Consider the following 21055-nt stretch of genomic DNA (forward strand, 5'->3'; position numbering starts at 1 on the left):
ATGTTTATCATAGAGTGTAAGAAAGGTGTTAACAAAATTCCCATATGCATCATCTACATCATCTTCATTATATACGTTGTCCCAAATTTGTTTCCTCAGATCCTTCCTGAAGGAAATCATTCCTTCCTCTGTGCATAGTCTTTGAAATGTCTTTTTGTCAATATTCTTCTTCCTGTAGTTCCCATCATAAATAGTAAAGACTGGCAGATGGTCGCTGATGTCGGTTGTTAACAGTCCACTTGTTGTATTATTTTCAAAGACATTAGTGAAGATATTGTCAATAAGTGTAGCACTGTGACTTGCAATTCTGGTTGGCCTTGTGATTTGGGGATACAAACTCATACTATACATTGTATCTGTGAAATCATTAATGGACTTTTGCTTGTGGTTATTAACTACAACCAATAGTGTTCCTTGCGAGCGAGTTCAGATCATTTTCGGTGAACTAAGCCAAAAAAATAATGAGAAGAACATCACGACGGCAAGGAAAGATGATTACAGATTCTCGTTTACTTAGCAGGGAAAATATTATGAAAGTTTGGAGTCTTCGAAATGTTTTGTATCATTTTATTAGGTTCAAATGGGACTTTTTTTGGCCTAAAAAAAAATGATTTAGTACTTTTAGTAAACTTCTAAACGACCTTTCAAAAACAACATGAAGCTTTTGAAGTAAATTAAATTGATTTCTTGCAGGTAAATATGATACAGCCGAGCAACGACAGACGCGCTAAACATCTCCCATGATGCATCGCCGCGTCAATTCGCGCATGCGCGCTTTTGACGACTAACCCACTAGCTATTTCTTTACAGCAGACAAAAAATGAATGAAATGTTGTTTTTAAATAATGTGACTTATCCATTTGATTAAACTAAACATTTTTTAGTTTATGCTCAACGGTGAAGAGACATCGCAGCGGAAATATGATATAACTGAGCAGGGAAAAAATCTGGATCAAAGAATTCCAAATGCAGATGATGGGTCAGTTGAGGCCTTGAGTGAGCTCATAGACAGAAATCCCAATTCCATGTTTCTTAAAAGTGTAACAAAAGAAGAAATAATCAAAATTGTAAAAAATTGTAAATCCAAGACCTCAACCGACTGTCATGGAATAGATATGGTAACGATAAAAAAGGTTATACAAGACATTTCAGAACCTCTGACATATATCACCAATGTATCATTTTTAACCGGTAAATTCCCTGATATAATGAAAATTGCAAAAGTCGTACCAATTTATAAGAATGGAAACGTACACCAGTTTACTAACTACAGACCAGTTTCATTACTTCCACAATTCTCCAAAATCTTGGAAAAATTATTCAATAGTCGATTAGATTTATTTATTAACAAAAGTGGGACGCTTGTGGAGAACCAATATGGATTCCGAGCAAATATCTCAACATCAATAGCACTAACCAAAATAACAGAGGAAATGACCAATGCAATAGATGGTAAAGAATGTGCGGCCGCAGTATTCATGGACTTAACAAAAGCATTTGACACAATTAATCATGATATTTTAATACGAAAATTAGAACGATATGGCATCAGAGGTTTGGTATTGAATTGGGTAAGAAGTTATTTAACCAACAGGAAGCAATATGTAAAGATGGGTGAAAATATGTCAACACGGCTAGATATATCCTGTGGTGTACCCCAGAGGTCAATACTGGGACCAAGATTGTTCAATCTTTATATAAACCACATTTGTAAGGTTACGAAGGACTTAAAGTTGGTTTTATTTGCAGACGACACAACTGCTTTCTGTTCAGGAGAGAGCACACAGAAGATAATACAAATAATAACAGAAGAAATGAACAAATTAAAAAGATGGTTCGACAAAAACAGACTTATCTTTGAATCTCAGTAAAACTAAAATAATGCTATTTGGTAATAGTAGAAAAGAGCATCATACACAAATACAAATAGACGAAGTAGACATAGAAAGGGTAAAAGAAACTAGATTTTTGGGAGTATTAATAGATGATCAAATGAACTGGAAATCTCATATACAAAACATACAACATAAGGTGGCAAAAAACATTTCAATAATGAATAAAGCAAAATATGTCCTGGGCCAAAAATCACTACATATTCTCTACTGCTCGCTAGTGTTACCATATCTGAGTTATTGTGCAGAAATATGGGGAAATAACTACAAATGTGCGCTACATTCGCTAACCGTGTTACAAAAAAAGATCAGTTAGAATAATACATCATGTTGGATATAGAGAACACACAAACACTTTATTTATTAAGTCAGAAATATTAAAGTTTGGTGATTTGGTCAAATTGCAAACAGCTAAAATGATGTACAAAGCAAACTATAACCTGCTACCAAAGAATGTACAACAATTCTTCTCAACTAAAGAGGAGAAATATAACCTTAGAGGAAAAAATAATTTATATGCACGTACAACACTTAGAACTTTTAGGATATCAGTATGTGGAATTAAATGATGGAATGGATTAAGTAAAGAAGTTAAAAATTGTACTGATATGATCCAGTTTAAGAGGTTGTTCAAAATAATAGTGCTTACAGAGTACAAAAAAGAAGAATTATGAGAAATACTTTCAACCTTATTGAAAATAAGATATTCTTCATCTCAGTATGTTAATAATGACTGAATTAATTAATTAATTACATATTACAAAACTGTTGTATACTAATTCATAGATGTTATTTTATTATATAAAAAGGTCAGTAAATGATTCTATATATTTGTAAACGCTTTGAAGTGGGAAAGGGGTAGGATTAAATAAGCTTACTCCTTTTCGGGCATGATGTAAAATGAAATTATATGAAATTGTGTGATGTATTATGATGTAAGTGTGTTCATGTTCCAAATAAACTAAAGAAAGAAAGAAAAGAAAGATATACGTCCGAAATATTTCCCATGATGCATTGCCGCGTCGATTCGCGCATGCGCGCTTTTGACGACTAACCCACTAGCTATTTATTTACAGCAGACAAAAAATGAATGAAATGTTGTTTTTAAATAATGTGACTTATCCATTTGATTAAACTAAACATTTTTTATTTTATGCTCAACGGTGAAGAGACGTCGCAGCGGAAATATGATATATAACCGAGCAGGGATATACGTTCGAAATATTTCCCATGATGCATTGCCGCGTCAATTCGCGCATGCGCGCTTTTGACGACTAACCCACTCGCTATTTCTTTACAGCAGACAAAAAATGAATGAAATGTTGTTTTTAAAATAATGTGATTCATCCATTTGATTAAACTAAACATTTTATGTTATGGTCAACAGCGAAGGAAAAGGAGGAAGGAAAATTGCGTGTTTTTTTTGGGGCGGACCGACAAAGCTAACTAACAGGCTAGTAAGCTAACGGGCTAGCATCTTGACAAAATGTATGTTTTATACACAATAGTCGCGTCGTTGGTCGCCTTTTTTGTTTTGAAGTGGATGAAAAAGAGGAGGTACTGCACCGACCTGAAGCGACTGGATGGAAAGACGGTTCTAATCACTGGTAATTAAGCCACTTCCGGGTGTAAATGAGCTGGACTTCCGGTTGTAAATGACCTGTTTATGAATGTTTTGTTTACTCACATGAATGTGTTTTGTGCAAATGGATTCTAGAGGTCAAGGTCAAGGTCAAGGTTCAACTTTATTGTCCCCGCGGGGAAATTTGTCTTGGGCACAGTGCATCATTGCTTTCTTAACATACCCAAAAACAACAGAACAAAAACACAAGCACAGACACAACCACAACCAGACAACTAACATTTAAACATCAGAACATGGAGCTTGATAGACATAGGTGGCACTTTGATGTAGGCATCAAATCTACAGTATGGAGATAAAGATAAAGTACCAATGTGCATTGCACTAGAGCTCATGGATAAAGTGCTGTGTGCTAAAGTGCTTAGTTCTAAAGTGCTATGTGCTAAAGTGCTATGCAGAGGTGGGTAGAGTAGCCAGAAATTGTACTCAAGTAAGAGTACTGTTACTTTAGAGATTTATTACTCAAGTAAAAGTAAGGAGTAGTCACCTAAATATTTACTTGAGTAAAAGTAAAAAGTATGTTGTGAAAAAACTACTCAAGTACTGAGTAACTGATGAGTAACATACACACTCATATGTATGTATATATATATATATATATATATATATATATATATATATATATATATATATATATATATACATACATACATACATATACATTGATATATACAGTATATAATTTATATGTATTTATTTAGCTGTTTTTGTTTACATGTTAAAGGGGTTTTAATGAATATACATGCATGTTTAACATATAGATTCCTTTCTTTCATGAAGACAAGAATATAAGTTGGTGTATTACCTGATTCTGATGACTTGCATTGATTGTAATCAGACAGTTGTGATGATAACATCCACGTTTTCAAATGGAGGTGAAGAAAAGTTCCTCCTTTCTGTCTAATACCACATGAAAGTGGTGGGTTTTTGGCATCTTGTTTGTCCAGCTTCCATATTCGTTTTTATACACTTTACAAGAAATATATTGGCGTCAAACTCCGTAGCTTGCTAGCTTGTTTGCGCTGGCTTTCGGAGACTCTTGTTTTGAAAGCGCAGGCGCGATGGAGCGGCACTTTTATTGTGAAGACAGGAATGTCCTCATGTGCGGTCAGTCTTTAGGCTTTTGACGGGATGTACGGTTAAAATAAAAATGTATCTTTTTTCCTTCACACTTTTGATTGATTGATTGGAACTTTTATTATTAGATTGCACAGTACAGTACACATTCCGTACAATTGACCACTAAATGGTAACACCCCAATAAGTTTTTCAACTTGTTTAAGTCAGGTCATGTGACCACCTGGCTCTGTTTGATTGGTCCAACGTCACCAGTGACTGCATCTGATTGGTGGAACGAAGTGAAACGTCACCAGTAAGGCAGGCACTTTGAAGGTCTGTCTGACAGACCAAAACAAACAAAGCGTGCATTAACAGATCGATAAAAATTAGTAGCGAGTAGCGAGCTGAATGTAGATAAAAGTAGCGGAGTAAAAGTAGCGTTCCTTCTCTATAAATATACTTAAGTAAAAGTAAAAGTATGTTGCATTAAAACTACTCTTAGAAGTACAATTTATCCCAAAAGTTACTCAAGTAGATGTAACGGAGTAAATGTAGCGTGTTACTACCCACCTCTGGTGCTATGTGCTAAAAAAGTGCTAACCTATGTATTAAAATTCTATTGCACATTGTTGGTCAGCTTAATGGAGGCTGGAACAAATGATAATTTAAGGCGGTTAGATTTGCATAGTGGGACCCGGAGTCTTCTCCCTGATGGCAGGGTTCCATATTCAGGAAAGAGTGGATGTTGTGAGTTGGAAATAATTTTCTTAGCTTTTTTCCTAACCGCCTGCTCATAGATGCTCTGTATAGGCTCATATTCTTTCCTCCCTACGATTTTCATTGCCGTTTTATGCATGCCGGCCAGTAGAGATGCGCGGTTTGCGGGCACAACCGCGGAGTCGGCGGATTATCCGCGGATCGGGCGGATGTAATTTAAAAAAAATTAGATTTTATCAGCGGGTCGGGTCGGGTCGGGTCGGGTCGGGTCGGGCGATTGAAATTAAAAAAAATTAGATTTTAAATAGATTCAGGCGGGTGGCAGTTAAACCAATTCGGAAATATATATACATAGTTAAATGTTGTTACCCACATACGAAAAACGAGCAGGCACCTGCTGCATATGCCACAACAGAAGAAAAAAAAAAAAAGAGATGGACACTTTTACGGAGCGGAGAAGGCCCCCGACGCCTCGCCGGGGTCCAGGACCGAGGCCCCTTCCCCCGAGAGGGCCCCACCGGGAGCCGTAGCTGAGGCGATCCGCGAGAAGGGCCCGACGCACGTCCAGGGTCACCACCGCGCCCACCGCACCGACACCCCGCCTCGTCCGCCTTCGCCGCGGCCGGCGTCACGCGCAGCAGGTAAGCAGCTTACCTGCCCGCCACCCCCGTGGCCGGGGGCTCGTAACAGGGGTCACTCCGCGCGCTCCGCCCGCGCAGCTTACCTGCCCGCCACCCCTGTTGCCGGGGGCGCGTAACAGGGGTCACTCCGCGCGCAGTGCGCTCACGAAAGGGGTGGGGCTCACCCTGGTTGATATAGACAGCAGGACGGTGGCCATGGACGTCGGAACCCGCTAAGGAGTGTGTAACAACCCACCTGCCGAATCAACTAGCCCTGAAAATGGATGGCGCTGGAGCGTCGGGCCCATATACTCGGCCGTCGCCGGCAGCGAGACGCGCTTGGAGGTGCGCTCAGCGCGGCTCCCATATGATTGCGCACTGGTGTGCGTCTGGGTCGTGACAGCGTGGCACGCGAATGTCTGTGCTGCGTTGGATCAGTCTCCTTTCTTTAACAGGCAAAAGCTTTATAACCTCACTAATGCCTTGCATCGTCTATATTAGATATATAACAACGGGCGGGTGCGGGCGGATGCAGTTCTGATCAAATGTTAGATCGGGTGGATTGCGGATGGTTGACGACTTTCTGATGCGGTTGCGGATGAAATAATTGCCTATCCGCGCATCTCTACCGGCCAGTTTGCTTTTTAGCTTAACGGTTAGGTTGCCAAACCATGAGGTGATCCCGTATCTAATGATGCTCTCTACAATGGCACGGTAGAAAATCATCATGATGTGGCATGCTTACGCCGTACAATCTTAATCTTCGCAAAAAATATAGCCTCTGTTGCAGTCTATTGCACAGTTTGTCAATATGTGTCTTCCAGCAGAGAAGATTATCAATATGAACCACTTGGCCACCTACTCAGTGGCCAAGTGGTTAGAGTGTCCGTCCTGAGATCGGTAGGTTGGGAATTCAAACCCCGGCCGAGTCATACCAAAGACTATACAAATGGGACCCATTACCTCCCTGCTTGGCACTCAGCATCAAGGGTTGGAATTGGGGGTTAAATCACCAAAATGATTCCCGGGCGCAGCCATCGCTGCTGCCCACTGCTCCCCTCACCTCCCAGGGGGTGATCAAGGGTGATGGGTCAAATGCAGAGAATAATTTCGCCACACCTAGTGTGTGTGTGACAATCATTGGTACTTTAACTTTAACTTTAACTTTAAATATTTATATGAGGATACCTGGGTGATTTCCTGATTTTTGATGACCACTGGCTCATGGTCAGTCACTTTCCTCGGATCCAAAACCATTTCCTGTGTCTTGGTCACATTTAAAATAAGATGGTTAGTGTCACACCACCTAATAAATAGGTCTATCTCGTCTTGGTACACAGAGGGGTCCGTATCCTTGTGTAGAAGGCTTAGGAGCACGGAATCGTCCGCAAATTTCACCATATAATTGTTAGGGTGCACAGTCCTACAATCATTGGTGTACAATGCAAATAGTGTTGGTGATACAACGCAACCCTGTGGGACGCCTGTGTTGCAGTGTTTGGTGTCTGACAGTGTTCTGTTGACCTTCACTTGCTGTGTTCTGTTTGTTAAAAAAGAGTGGAACCATTTGATCAAGGTGGAGTTTACACCCATGTTTTTGAGCTTCTCTAAGAGTACCGTATTTTCCGCACTATTAGCCACACCTAAAAACCACAAATTTACTCAAAAGCTGACAGTGCGGCTTATAACCCGGTGCGCTTTATATATGGATTAATATTAAGATTCATTTTCATAAAGTTTAGGTCTCGCAACTACGGTAAACAGCCACCATCTTTTTTCCCGGTAGAACAGGAAGCGCTTCTTCTTCTACGCAAGCAACCGCCAAGGTAAGCACCCGCCCCCATAGAAGAGGAAGCGCTTCTTCTTCTACTGTAAGCAACCACCCGCCTCCGTAGAAGAAGAAGAAGCGCGCGGATATTACGTTTCATTTCCTTTGTGTGTTTACATCTGTAAAGACCACAAAATGGCTCCTACTAAGCGACAGGTTTCCGGTTCATGAAAAGACGCAATCCCTCCATCCGCACACGGACTACTATTTCACAGCAACTGCCTAAAGACTTTCAAGAAAAGCTGGCTACTTTCCGTGCATATTGTAAAAACAAGATAGCTGAAAAAAAGATCCGGCCAGAGAACATTATCAACATGGACGAGGTTCCACTGACTTTTGATATTCCTGTGAACCGCACTGTGGATACAACGGGAGCACGTACGGTGAATATTCGCACCACAGGGAATGAGAAGTCATCCTTCACTGTGGTTCTAGCTTGCCATGCTAATGGCCAGAAACTTCCACCCATGGTGATATTCAAAAGGAAGACCTTGCCAAAAGAGACCTTTCCAGCCGGCGTCATCATAAAAGCTAACTCGAAGGGATGGATGGATGAAGAAAAGGTGAGCGAGTGGTTAAGGTAAGTTTACGCGAAGAGGCCGGGTGGCTTTTTTCACGCAGCTCCGTCCATGTTGATATACGACTCCATGCGCGCCCACATCACGCTGGTTTTTAATATATTATTAAAGTTTGACTGACCTATCTGACTGTTTTTTTGACATTCCTTTAGCGCAGTTAGATGCGGCTTATAACACGGGGCGGCTTATAGGTGGACAAAGTTTTGAAATATGCCGTTCATTGAAGGCGCGGCTTATAACCCAGGGCGGCTTATGGTGCGGAAAATACGGTATGTGAATTTGCACTGTATTAAAAGCTGAGCTGAACCTGATGACCTTTGACCTTTGCCAGGAGGATGTTCTGGGGTGGGCAAGGAGACGGCCGTGGCTTTAGCCATGAGGGGCGCCCGCGTGGTCATCGCCTGCCGAGACCCCGACAAGGCGGAGAAGGCGGTGCGGGAGATCAAATTCAGGAGCCGCAGTCTGCTGGTGGTCCACATGGAGCTGGACCTGGCCAACCTGCGCTCGGTGCGGGACTTCTGCGAGACCTTCCTCCGGCAGGAGAAGCGGCTGGACGTCCTGGTCAACAACGCCGGTGAGTGACGACCCGATGGCGCCATTTAAGACGCGGCCAAACTCAAACAAGACGTCCGCTAGTGATGGGTTGATGAGGCGTCATGAAGCGTTTCGACACATTGCAAAACTGTATTGATACTGTGTCGATACTGTGTCACTAAATACTGACATCTGCTGGACATTAAAAATCCCTACAGGCAACCTATGGACCGACTCAACTGACACTGATTGTATGCCCTAGTACAGGGGTCACCAACCTTTTTGAAACCAAAAACTACTTCTTGGGTACTGATTAATGCGAAGGGCTACCAGTTTGATACACACTTAAATAAATAAATATATTGTCATTTGTAAGTTACACGTAAGTGTGATTTAAACAAGAATAGCTAAATAAATACATTTATATACAGGTAAAAGCCAGTAAATTAGAATATTTTGAAAAACTTGATTTATTTCAGTAATTGCATTCAAAAGGTGTAACTTGTACATTATATTTATTCATTGCACACAGACTGATGCATTCAAATGTTTATTTCATTTAATTTTGATGATTTGAAGTGGCAACAAATGAAAATCCAAAATTCCGTGTGTCACAAAATTAGAATATTACTTAAGGCTAATACAAAAAAGGGATTTTTAGAAATGTTGGCCAACTGAAAAGTATGAAAATGAAAAATATGAGCATGTACAATACTCAATACTTGGTTGGAGCTCCTTTTGCCTCAATTACTGCGTTAATGCGGCGTGGCATGGAGTCGATGAGTTTCTGGCACTGCTCAGGTGTTATGAGAGCCCAGGTTGCTCTGATAGTGGCCTTCAACTCTTCTGCGTTTTTGGGTCTGGCATTCTGCATCTTCCTTTTCACAATACCCCACAGATTTTCTATGGGGCTAAGGTCAGGGGAGTTGGCGGGCCAATTTAGAACAGAAATACCATGGTCCGTAAACCAGGCACGGGTAGATTTTGCGCTGTGTGCAGGCGCCAAGTCCTGTTGGAACTTGAAATCTCCATCTCCATAGAGCAGGTCAGCAGCAGGAAGCATGAAGTGCTCTAAAACTTGCTGGTAGACGGCTGCGTTGACCCTGGATCTCAGGAAACAGAGTGGACCGACACCAGCAGATGACATGGCACCCCAAACCATCACCCAACCATGCAAATTTTGCATTTCCTTTGGAAATCGAGGTCCCAGAGTCTGGAGGAAGACAGGAGAGGCACAGGATCCACGTTGCCTGAAGTCTAGTGTAAAGTTTCCACCATCAGTGATGGTTTGGGGTGCCATGTCATCTGCTGGTGTCGGTCCACTCTGTTTCCTGAGATCCAGGGTCAACGCAGCCGTCTACCAGCAAGTTTTAGAGCACTTCATGCTTCCTGCTGCTGACCTGCTCTATGGAGATGGAGATTTCAAGTTCCAACAGGACTTGGCGCCTGCACACAGCGCAAAATCTACCCGTGCCTGGTTTACGGACCATGGTATTTCTGTTTTAAATTGGCCCGCCAACTCCCCTGACCTTAGCCCCATAGAAAATCTGTGGGGTATTGTGAAAAGGAAGATGCAGAATGCCAGACCCAAAACGCAGAAGAGTTGAAGGCCACTATCAGAGCAACCTGGGCTCTCATAACACCTGAGCAGTGCCAGAAACTCATTGACTCCATGCCACGCCGCATTAACGCAGTAATTGAGGCAAAAGGAGCTCCAACCAAGTATTGAGTATTGTACATGCTCATATTTTTCATTTTCATACTTTTCAGTTGGCCAACATTTCTAAAAATCCCTTTTTTGTATTAGCCTTAAGTAATATTCTAATTTTGTGACACACGGAATTTTGGATTTTCATTTGTTGCCACTTCAAATCATCAAAATTAAATGAAATAAACATTTGAATGCATCAGTCTGTGTGCAATGAATAAATATAATGTACAAGTTACACCTTTTGAATGCAATTACTGAAATAAATCAAGTTTTTCAAAATATTCTAATTTACTGGCTTTTACCTGTATATAAAAAAATGGGTATTTCTGTCTGCCATTCCGTCGTACATTTTTTTTTCCTTTTACGGAAGGTTTTTTGTAGAGAATAAATGATGAAAAAAAAACACTTAATTGAACGCTTTAAAAGAGGAGAAAACACGAAAAAAATAAAAATAAAATTTTGTAACATAGTTTATCTTCAATTTCGATTCTTTAAAATTCAAAATTCAACCGACAAAAAGAAGAGGAAAAACTAGCTCATTTGAATCTTTTTGAAAAAATTAAAAAAAGAATTTATGGAACATCATTGGCAGTTAAAGTTAAAAGTTAAAGTTAAAGTACCAATGATTGTCACACACACACTAGGTGTGGCGAAATTATTCTCTGCATTTGACCCATCACCCTTGATCACCCCCTGGGAGGTGAGGGGAGCAGTGGGTGAATCGCCCGGGAATCATTTTGGGTTAGTTACTGAAAACCAGTAACTAGTTACAGTTACTAGTTACTTTATTTCAAAAGTAACTCAGTTACTAACTCAGTTACTTAAACCAAAAAGTAATGCGTTACTGTGAAAAGTAACTATTTAGTTACTTATATATTTATTTTTTATTTTTTTAAGGCCCCATTTAATGCCTTTTAGCCTTCATTTTAGTACTGTTATTGCACTGGAGAATAATACAATCTGTTGATCAACTTGACATGCATTTGCATCACTGAACTCTGCTAAGCAATGTGGTCTACATACAACACACAAAGACAAAGATATGTTTTAAAGGGCCAATTTGTTTCAGACCAGAACAAATTGACAAAACTATTTTAAATAGCTGCAACTTAACATACATAAGTAACAAACAGCATAATAACAACATAGCTGTAAAACAAGAAAGGCACACACTACATACACAAAGCCTAACCAGGCGTTTTCTCAAGGAATTCTGAAATAAAATCATAGTCTGAAGCCCAGAACACTCTACACATGTCCCCACTTAGTTTAGAGAAAAGGAAATATTAGCCTGGCCCACTAGTATCCCTCTTTAGGTTTGTGAACTTTATAGTCTAAACATTTAGAGTGATGTGATAATCAAACACTCTAAAAGTTTAAAATGAAAGAGTATATAAGAGAATTGACAGAGTGTGTGTACCTTCAGTGTGCAGTGCCTTGTTAAAATCCAGCCACTGTTGGAGGTGGAGGTGAAGTGTGTGTCTCTTTACTAGCTTCGTCGAAGCATGTTGTTTTTGTCGCTGTTTCAGCATATTTGAAACTTACATTCAGCTAAAATGTTCTTTTCTTTGTGGTCGATAAAAGAAACGTACTGAAAATATCTCCATTTTAAGAAACTCGGCTTCGGGGTTCGCCATGACGTCTTGATAGTAGACACAGACACGCCCCCTCCCACACACACTCACACACACACGTACACACAGACAGCACGCGGCGCGCCTCTTTTTTGTCGCCTCTTCAGCAGCGCTGCAACACTCAGATCTTCTCAGTTTCTAGCCGATACTACATAAAAAATAACGCAGTAACGCATCATGTAGTAACGGTAACGGAGTTACTGAATATAAAAAATAACGCGTTAGATTACTAGTTACCGCCGATAGTAACGGCGTTACAGTAACGCGTTACTTTGTAACGCGTTAGTCCCAACACTGATCATTGGTAATTTTTCCTGATTAAGATACATTTTAGAATTTTGATGACATGTTTTAAATTGGTTAAAATCCAATCTGCACTTTGTTAGAATATTTAACAAATTGGACCAAGCTATATTTCTAACAAAGACAAATCAGTATTTCTTCTAAATTTTCCAGAACAAACATTTGAAAAGAAATTCAAAATACTTTGAAATAAGATTTAAATTTGATTCTACAGATTTTCTAGATTTGCCAGAATAATTTTTTTGAATTTTAATCATAGTAAGTTTGAAGAAATATTTCACAAATATTCTTCGTCGAAAAACCAGAAGCTAAAATATTTATTATTCTTTACAATAAAAAAAAAAAAAAAATGTTTTACTTGAACATTGATTTAAATAGTCAGGAAAGAAGAGGAAGAAATTTAAAAGGTAAAAAGGTATATTTGTTTAAAAATCCTAAAATCATTTTTAAGGTTGTATTTTTTCTCTAAAATTGTATTTCTAAAAGTAATAAGAAGCAAAGTAAAAAAAAAAAAAGAATTTATTTAAACAAGTGAAGACCCATCCATCCATCCATTTTCTACCGCTTATTCCAAGTGAAGAACAAGTCTTTAAAATATTTTCTTGGATTTTCAAATTCTATTTGAGTTTTGTCTCTTTTAGAATTAAAAATGTCGAGCAAAGCGAGACCAGCTTGCTAGTAAATAAATACAATTTAAAAAATAGAGGCAGCTCACTGGTAAGTGCTGCTCTTTGAGCTATTTTTAGAACAGGCCAGCGGGCGACTGATCTGGTCCTTACGGGCTACCTGGTGACTGCGGGCACCGCGTTGGTGACCCCTGCCCTAGTATATACAATAATATAAACCAAGTCATTGTATTTCATTTAGGATTATTTCATATCTTCATTTACCGTATTTTCCGCACTATTAGCCGCACCTAAAACCCACAAATTTACTCAAAAGCTGACAGTGCGGCTTATAACCCGGTGCGCTTTATATATGGATTAATATTAAGATTCATTTTCATAAAGTTTAGGTCTCGCAACTACGGTAAACAGCCGCCATCTTTTTTCCCCGTAGAAGAGGAAGCACCCGCCCCCATAGAAGAGGAAGCGCTTCTTCTTCTACTGTAAGCAACCACCCGCCCCGGTAGAAGAAGAAGAAGCGCGCGGATATTACGTTTCATTTCCTTTGTGTGTTTACATCTGTAAAGACCACAAAATGGCTCCTACTAAGCGACAGGTTTCCGGTTCATGAAAAGACGCAATCTCTCCATCCGCACACGGACTACTATTTCACAGCAACTGCCTAAAGACTTTCAAGAAAAGCTGGCTACTTTCCGTGCATATTGTAAAAACAAGATAGCTGAAAAAAAGATCCGGCCAGAGAACATTATCAACATGGACGAGGTTCCACTGACTTTTGATATTCCTGTGAACCGCACTGTGGATACAACGGGAGCACGTACGGTGAATATTCGCACCACAGGGAATGAGAAGTCATCCTTCACTGTGGTTCTAGCTTGCCATGCTAATGGCCAGAAACTTCCACCCATGGTGATATTCAAAAGGAAGACCTTGCCAAAAGAGACCTTTCCAGCCGGCGTCATCATAAAAGCTAACTCGAAGGGATGGATGGATGAAGAAAAGATGAGCGAGTGGTTAAGGGAAGTTTACACGATGAGGCCGGGTGGCTTTTTTCACACAGCTCCGTCCATGTTGATATACGACTCCATGCGCGCCCACATCACGCTGGTTTTAATATATTATTAAAGTTTGACTGACCTATCTGACTGTTTTTTTGACATTCCCTTTAGCGCAGTTAGATGCGGCTTATAACACGGGGCGGCTTATAGGTGGACAAAGTTTTGAAATATGCCGATCATTGAAGGCGCGGCTTATAACCCAGGGCGCCTTATGGTGCGGAAAATACGGTAAATAAAAATATATTTTTATCTTTTTTAGATACAGTCAATAAATAATGTGAACATGTATCATAACATGGAAATCTAAGAGAATGTGTTGTGGATGATTGTGGACTGGGAATTTTTTTTATTTAAATTTTTACACATTTTTATAAAAAAATAAATAAGTTTTTCCGACGTATTACATTTTAGACGATTTCTCTTCTTAGTTATTATTTCTCCGGCTGTAGAAAAGAGCCGCTCACAGGGCACAGAGGAGGCGTCAGTGCGACACAGTTCGCGTATCGGTCACGTGACCAAAACAGCTCATGATCGGTCACGTGACTTTCTAAAACCGACACAGGGTTTTGCTCTATGAGCTCGACGCATGCGCCGATGCATCGGTGTTGCCGGACCCGTCACTAACGTCCGCCTTTCCTCCAGCCATGCCCGGCGTCCTGGACTGGACGGAAGACGGCTTCAGCATGTGCTTCGGCGTCAACCACCTGGGCCACTTCCTGCTCACCGACCTGCTGCTGGGCCGCCTGAAGGAGTGCGCCCCCAGCCGCGTGGTGACGCTCACCTGCTCCAGCTACAAGTACCAGAAGCTGGACTTCCAGGACCTCAACTACAACCTGCTGCCCTTCTTCACCTACTGCCGCAGCAAGCTGGCCAACGTCTACTTCAGCCACCAGCTGGGACGCCTCACGCAGGGGAAGGGCGTCACGTCCTACGCCGTGCACCCGGGTAAGACGCCGCCGCCGCCGCCGCCCGGTCCGCCATCAACCCGCGTGACATCTCTCCGTCCTCAGGCTTCGTCCAGAGCGGATGGACGTGTCACTACTCCGTCCTCTTCCGCGTGCTGATGCGCGTCGTCATGTGGATGTTCTTCGTGCCCTGCGAGGCGGGAGCGCAGACCGTGGTCCACTGCGCCGTGTCGGACCACGCCGCCAAGATGGGCGGCGGCTACTTTGTGGACTGCAGAGCCGCCGCCTTGCGTCCTTTCGCCAGGGACGCCGGCGTGGCCAAAAAGCTGTGGGAGGCCAGCGAGAGACTGGTCAAACTGTCCTGACGCCACTTCCTGTTTACATTTCCAAGTTATTCTACATCAGGGGTGCTCACACTTTTTCTGCAGGCGAGCTACTTTTCAATTGATCAAGTCGTGGGGATCTACCTCATTCATACATATCATTTATATTTACTTATTTATGAAATATATGTTTTTGTTAACAAGTTAAAGGTGTTTAATGATAATGCAAGCATGTTTAACACATATAGTTAATATTGTTAACAAGTTAAAGGTGTTTAAAGATAATGCAAGTATGTTTAACACATGTAGTTAATATTGTTAATACATTAAAGGTGTTTAATGATAATACAAGTATGTTTAATACATATAGTTAATATTGTTAACAAGTTAAAGGTGTTTAAAGATAATGCAAGTATGTTTAACACATGTAGTTAATATTGTTAACAAGTTAAAGGTGGTTAAAAATAATACAAGCATGTTTAACACAAATAGTTAATATTGTTAACAACTTAAAGGTGGTTAAAGAAAAATACAAGCATGTTTAACACATATAGTTAATATTGTTAACAAGTTAAAGGTGTTTAAAGATAATGCGAGTATGTTTAACACATGTAGTTAATATTGTTAATACATTAAAGGTGTTTAATGATAATGCAAGCATGTTTAACACATATAGTTAATATTGTTAACAAGTTAAAGGTGTTTAAAGATAATGCAAGTATGTTTAACACATGTAGTTAATATTGTTAATACATTAAAGGTGTTTAATGATAATACAAGTATGTTTAATACATATAGTTAATATTGTTAACAAGTTAAAGGTGTTTAAAGATAATGCAAGTATGTTTAACACATGTAGTTAATATTGTTAACAAGTTAAAGGTGGTTAAAAATAATACAAGCATGTTTAACACAAATAGTTAATATTGTTAACAACTTAAAGGTGGTTAAAAATAATACAAGCATGTTTAACACAAATAGTTAATATTGTTAACAAGTTAAAGGTGTTTAAAGATAATACAAGTATGTTTAATACATATAGTTAATATTGTTAACAAGTTAAAGGTGTTTAAAGATAATACAAGCATGTTTAACACATATAGTTAATATTGTTAATAAGTTAAAGGTGGTTAAAAATAATACAAGCATGTTTAACACAAATAGTTAATATTGTTAACAACTTAAAGGTGGTTAAAGATAAAACAAGCATGTTTAACACATATAGATTCCTTTCTTTAATGAAGACAAGAATATAAGTTGGTGTATTACCTGATTGTGATGACTTGCATTGATTGGAATCATACAGTGGTGATGATAACGTCCGCATTTTCGAATGGAGGAGAAAAAAAGTCCTCCTTTCTGTCCAATACCACATGAAAGTGGTTGGTTTTTGGCATCTTATTTGTCCAGCTTCCGTACTCCTTTGTATACACTTTACAAGAAATACATTGTCGGCAAACTCCGTAGCTTGCTAGCTTGTGCACGCCGGCTTTCTGAGACTCTTATTTTGTTAGCGCAGGCAGGATGAAGCAGAGCTTTTATCGTGCAACTGTGCAAGTCGGTCTTTTGAGTTTTGACGACAGGTACGGCGCCAGAGTCTGTTGAAATAAAGTGTTTCTCGCGTTCCAGTCGGTAATTTTAATGAGCTGGCAGCAGCCAGCGTCATCTCAGAAGACCCTCGGGTGCCGTGAATGTCAATCAAGTGACGAAAGTGACGTCATAGTGAAGATTTATGATCGCTCATTTTTAGGACTATTTTTTTAATGCCTGGCTGGTGATCGACTGACACACCCTCCGAGATCGACCGGTAGATCGCGATCGACGTAATGAGCACCCCTGTCTACATTATTGAATTCATAATGACTTTATTAGAGGAAATGATGCTCCATTAAACACCTATTTCATTTCATAGGGGTGCACAAAAATCGATTCACATCCGAATCGTGTTTCTGATTCATTCCGATTCTAAATCAATTTTCAAAAATGTATCACATTTTTTAAAAATAATATTTAAACAGCCATTTTAGACCACCTCCATGCAACCAGAATGAGTTTTACGAAACTGTTTTGAAAAAGTTGAATTGTTATTGTACTAAATGAATCCCCAGGTCATGTGACTGAGAGAGGGTGAGGTGAGATTGTAACAATCTTGGGTCGTATCGCTACATTTCGGCCTTTCTTTCACCCGCATGGCAACAGCGTTCAAAGTGCCGTGCATTTACATACCTGCCAACTACTCCGGTTTTCCCGTAATTAGTACGGTTTTCATCAACCTATTCCGGGTTACGGTTGCAGTGATAAAAAAATACGGTTTTTCATTAATTAAAAACAAATATTTAAAAAAAAGTTTTATTCACGAAATCGCGTAACAACAATGACAATCGACACTGCTTCCCGTAACTTCCTATCGAGCCATTCCCAATGCCATGCGCGAGGCTATTTATAGCACCGCTGCCAAGCACGAGGCACCAGTTGCCATTGTTTCCAAACGAGCGAACGATCATGGAATCGGCCGGAGAAAAATCGCAAACGAGTCTTAAACCGAAAAGAAAACTGCAGTCATTCCGTGAAGAATATTCAAAAGCCTATCCGGGAATAATTATCCGTTCCAAAAAGGGTGGAAACTACGCGAATTGCACCTTGTGCGGACACGATTTTTCGATCGGACACGGAGGAATTAGCGATGTAAAAGACCACGTTGGGACAAAAAAACACAAGTCTAATGCCGTTGCTAGCGATACAAGTGGAAAACTTTCAACGTTTTTCGTCGCCCAAACAGATTCTTTGGATGTGATAAATGCCGAAGTTTTATTTACGGAGGCAATAATTGAGCATGGACTTCCAATCGCACTGGCTGATCAGTTATTTCGGAAAATGTTTCCCGACTCGAAAATTCATTTTCATTAATTCTTCGTCAATTCTTTTGAAAGGCTTACAGAAAACTGCAATTGAATTGTAGTTCCATGCTAATGATGCTATTGAATTACATTTTAATGAAGTAAACTTATCATAAAGTTACCATATCATTTTTGCAGTATGATCAATCTGATAGAATACATTTGGATTTTAGCCACAAAAAGGTAACGACACCAATGTTATCTATTGGAATTGTTTAGTACTGTTATACTGTTAAAAGTGTTTATACTATTTATGCTTTCAAGTCCAAGTTGAAGAAATCTTGTTAAATGTTGACAGCATAACTACCAAAATACAGAAGTATGTCCTTAATATTTTTGCAGTGCTATTTCTGTTGAAAAGTTCAAATGATTACATTAGAGATGTGATGTGCCACTTTTCAAGTGTCTGATGGCTTCAATTAATTGTCATTAATTTTTCATATTTTGAATTCTTTTGAAAGGCTTACAAAAAAACTACATTTGAATTGTAATTCCATGCTATTGACAGGACTATTAATTTTAATGAAGTTAGTTTACCATGTTTACAGTATGATAATTGTGATAGAAATGTGAATTTTAGGCACAGAATATTTTTTACAATTGAACAAGGCAGTAGATTATACAAGCTTGGACAGAAAGTTAATAATGACACCAATTTTTTTTTTTAATGGAATTGTTTAGTACTGTTTTACCATTTGTTTACTGTAAAAAGTGTTTATACTGTTTATACTTTCAATGAACAAATTGAAGTCTTGTGAAAGGTTGACAGGATAACTGGCATTAACTGTCAAAATAATTTCAAACTATTGAAGTTAGCTTACAGAATAAACATGTCAATCAACCCATATGATTTTTGCTGTAATATTTTTGTTTTGAAAAGTCACTGTGACTGATAGAAAAGTGATGGTTTTAGCAACATTTTAACCTGATACCGATCATCCATGAGTGACATCGGCCGATACCGATAAAACGTGTTACCGGAATTTTTCGACTTATTTATGGTGAGTGCTATTGACAGTGTAACAAGATCAACACAATATTTTAACCAGTTCATTATTCTATTTAATTATATACAATTATTTGAGCAAAAACAAAGTCAATAACTAAACAAAAACTAAAACTACTATTTACCCTCAAAGACCTCCTGTGTCCAGGGAATTATTCAGAGTTTGTTAGCATTAACAAAATAAGATGATTTTGCGAGAATACAAATTTCAACCCAATCATTCTACTGCTGTATCGATCATATACTGATACTACCCTTGGTATCGACACAACCAATTTATGGAACGATACTTCCTCCCCTTACTGATTTTAACAACACTGACACACAGTTGTTAGTGCATAGTAGGGTTGTACGGTATACTAGTTCAGTGTTTTTTCTTTTAATAAAAAATGAAAACGGGTCCCACAGACCCGGACACCACCCTTGATCTTGTGTACCAGGCGGATATTAGAGAACCTGATCAGGTTTTCAAAGCTAAGTATACCGTATTTGTCTAGTATGTTACAATGGTGGTATCGCCGAGGCTTTTTATCGAGGATTTTCAGTGCTTGATTATGTAATGATACTTGCCAACCTTGAGACCTCGAATTTCGGGAGGTGGGGTGAGGGGGGTGGGGTGGGCGTGGTCGGGGGGTGGTTAAGAGGGGAGGAGTATATTTACAGCTAGAATTCACCAAGTCAAGTATTTCATATATATATATATCCCTGCGACCCCGAAGGGAATAAGCGATAGGAAATGGATGGATGGATGGATGGATATATATATATATATATATATATATATATATATATATATATATATATATATATATATATATATATATACATATATATATATATAAATAAAAGAAATACTTGAATTTCAGTGTTCATTTATTTACACATATACACACACATAACACTCATCTACTCATTGTTGAGTGAAAGGGTTGAATTGTCCATCCTTGTTCTATTCTCTGTCACTATCTTTCTAACCATGCTGAACACCCTCTCTGATTATGTGTGGCACGCACAAAAGTGCTTTCATCAAATGCACTAGATGGCAGTATTTTCCTGTTTAAGAGTGTCACAACATTGCTGTTTACGGCAGACGGACTGCTTTACTGTAGACCTTCTTTATATTGTGGGAAAGCGGACTCAGGTCCGCATGGAGCTGGAGGGGGCGTGGCATCCAGCTCCGCCTGAATTTCGGGAGATTTTCGGGAGAAAATTTGTCCCGGGAGGTTTTCGGGAGAGGCGCTGAATTTCGGGAGTCTCCCGGAAAATCCGGGAGGGTTGGCAAGTATGTGTAATGATCTGAGAGAATTTAAAACAGTCTGTTTGGCTTGAGACCATGATGACATATATATATATATATATATATATATATATATATATATATATATATATATATATATATTTCACCGAAGCTGCTTTTGGGAAGCTGTTTTTATACCTAATCATGGCACCCACCTGTTTCCAATTAGCCTGTTCACCTGTGGTATGTTCCAAATAAGTGTTTGATGAGCATTCCTCAACTTTCTCAGTCTTTTTTGCCACTTGTGCCAGCTTTTTTTGAAACAAGTCGCAGGCATCAAATTCCAAATGAGCTAATATTTGCAAAAAAAACAAAACGTTTACCAGTTGGAACATGAAATATCTTGTCTTTGCAGTCTATTCAATTGACTATAAGTTGAAAAGGATTTGTTGTATTCTCTTTTTATTTACCATTTACCAGAGGTG

The 21055-nt window shown here is 39.3% G+C and overlaps 1 protein-coding gene across 1 annotated transcript; it reads left to right on the forward strand.

The window, feature by feature from the left end:
• Positions 1-2740: 2740 nt before the first annotated feature.
• On the forward strand, positions 2741-15602 carry LOC133578067 (retinol dehydrogenase 14). The gene is made up of 4 exons (XM_061932220.2): positions 2741-3499; positions 8668-8910; positions 14845-15147; positions 15213-15602. The coding sequence occupies exons 1-4, from the start codon at positions 3379-3381 to the stop codon at positions 15470-15472; spliced, it is 927 nt and encodes a 308-aa protein (XP_061788204.1). The 5' UTR covers positions 2741-3378; the 3' UTR covers positions 15473-15602.
• The last annotated feature ends 5453 nt before the right edge of the window (positions 15603-21055 follow it).

This window comes from Nerophis lumbriciformis, linkage group LG03 (genome assembly GCF_033978685.3).
Source record: "Nerophis lumbriciformis linkage group LG03, RoL_Nlum_v2.1, whole genome shotgun sequence".
Classification (NCBI taxonomy): domain Eukaryota; kingdom Metazoa; phylum Chordata; class Actinopteri; order Syngnathiformes; family Syngnathidae; genus Nerophis; species Nerophis lumbriciformis.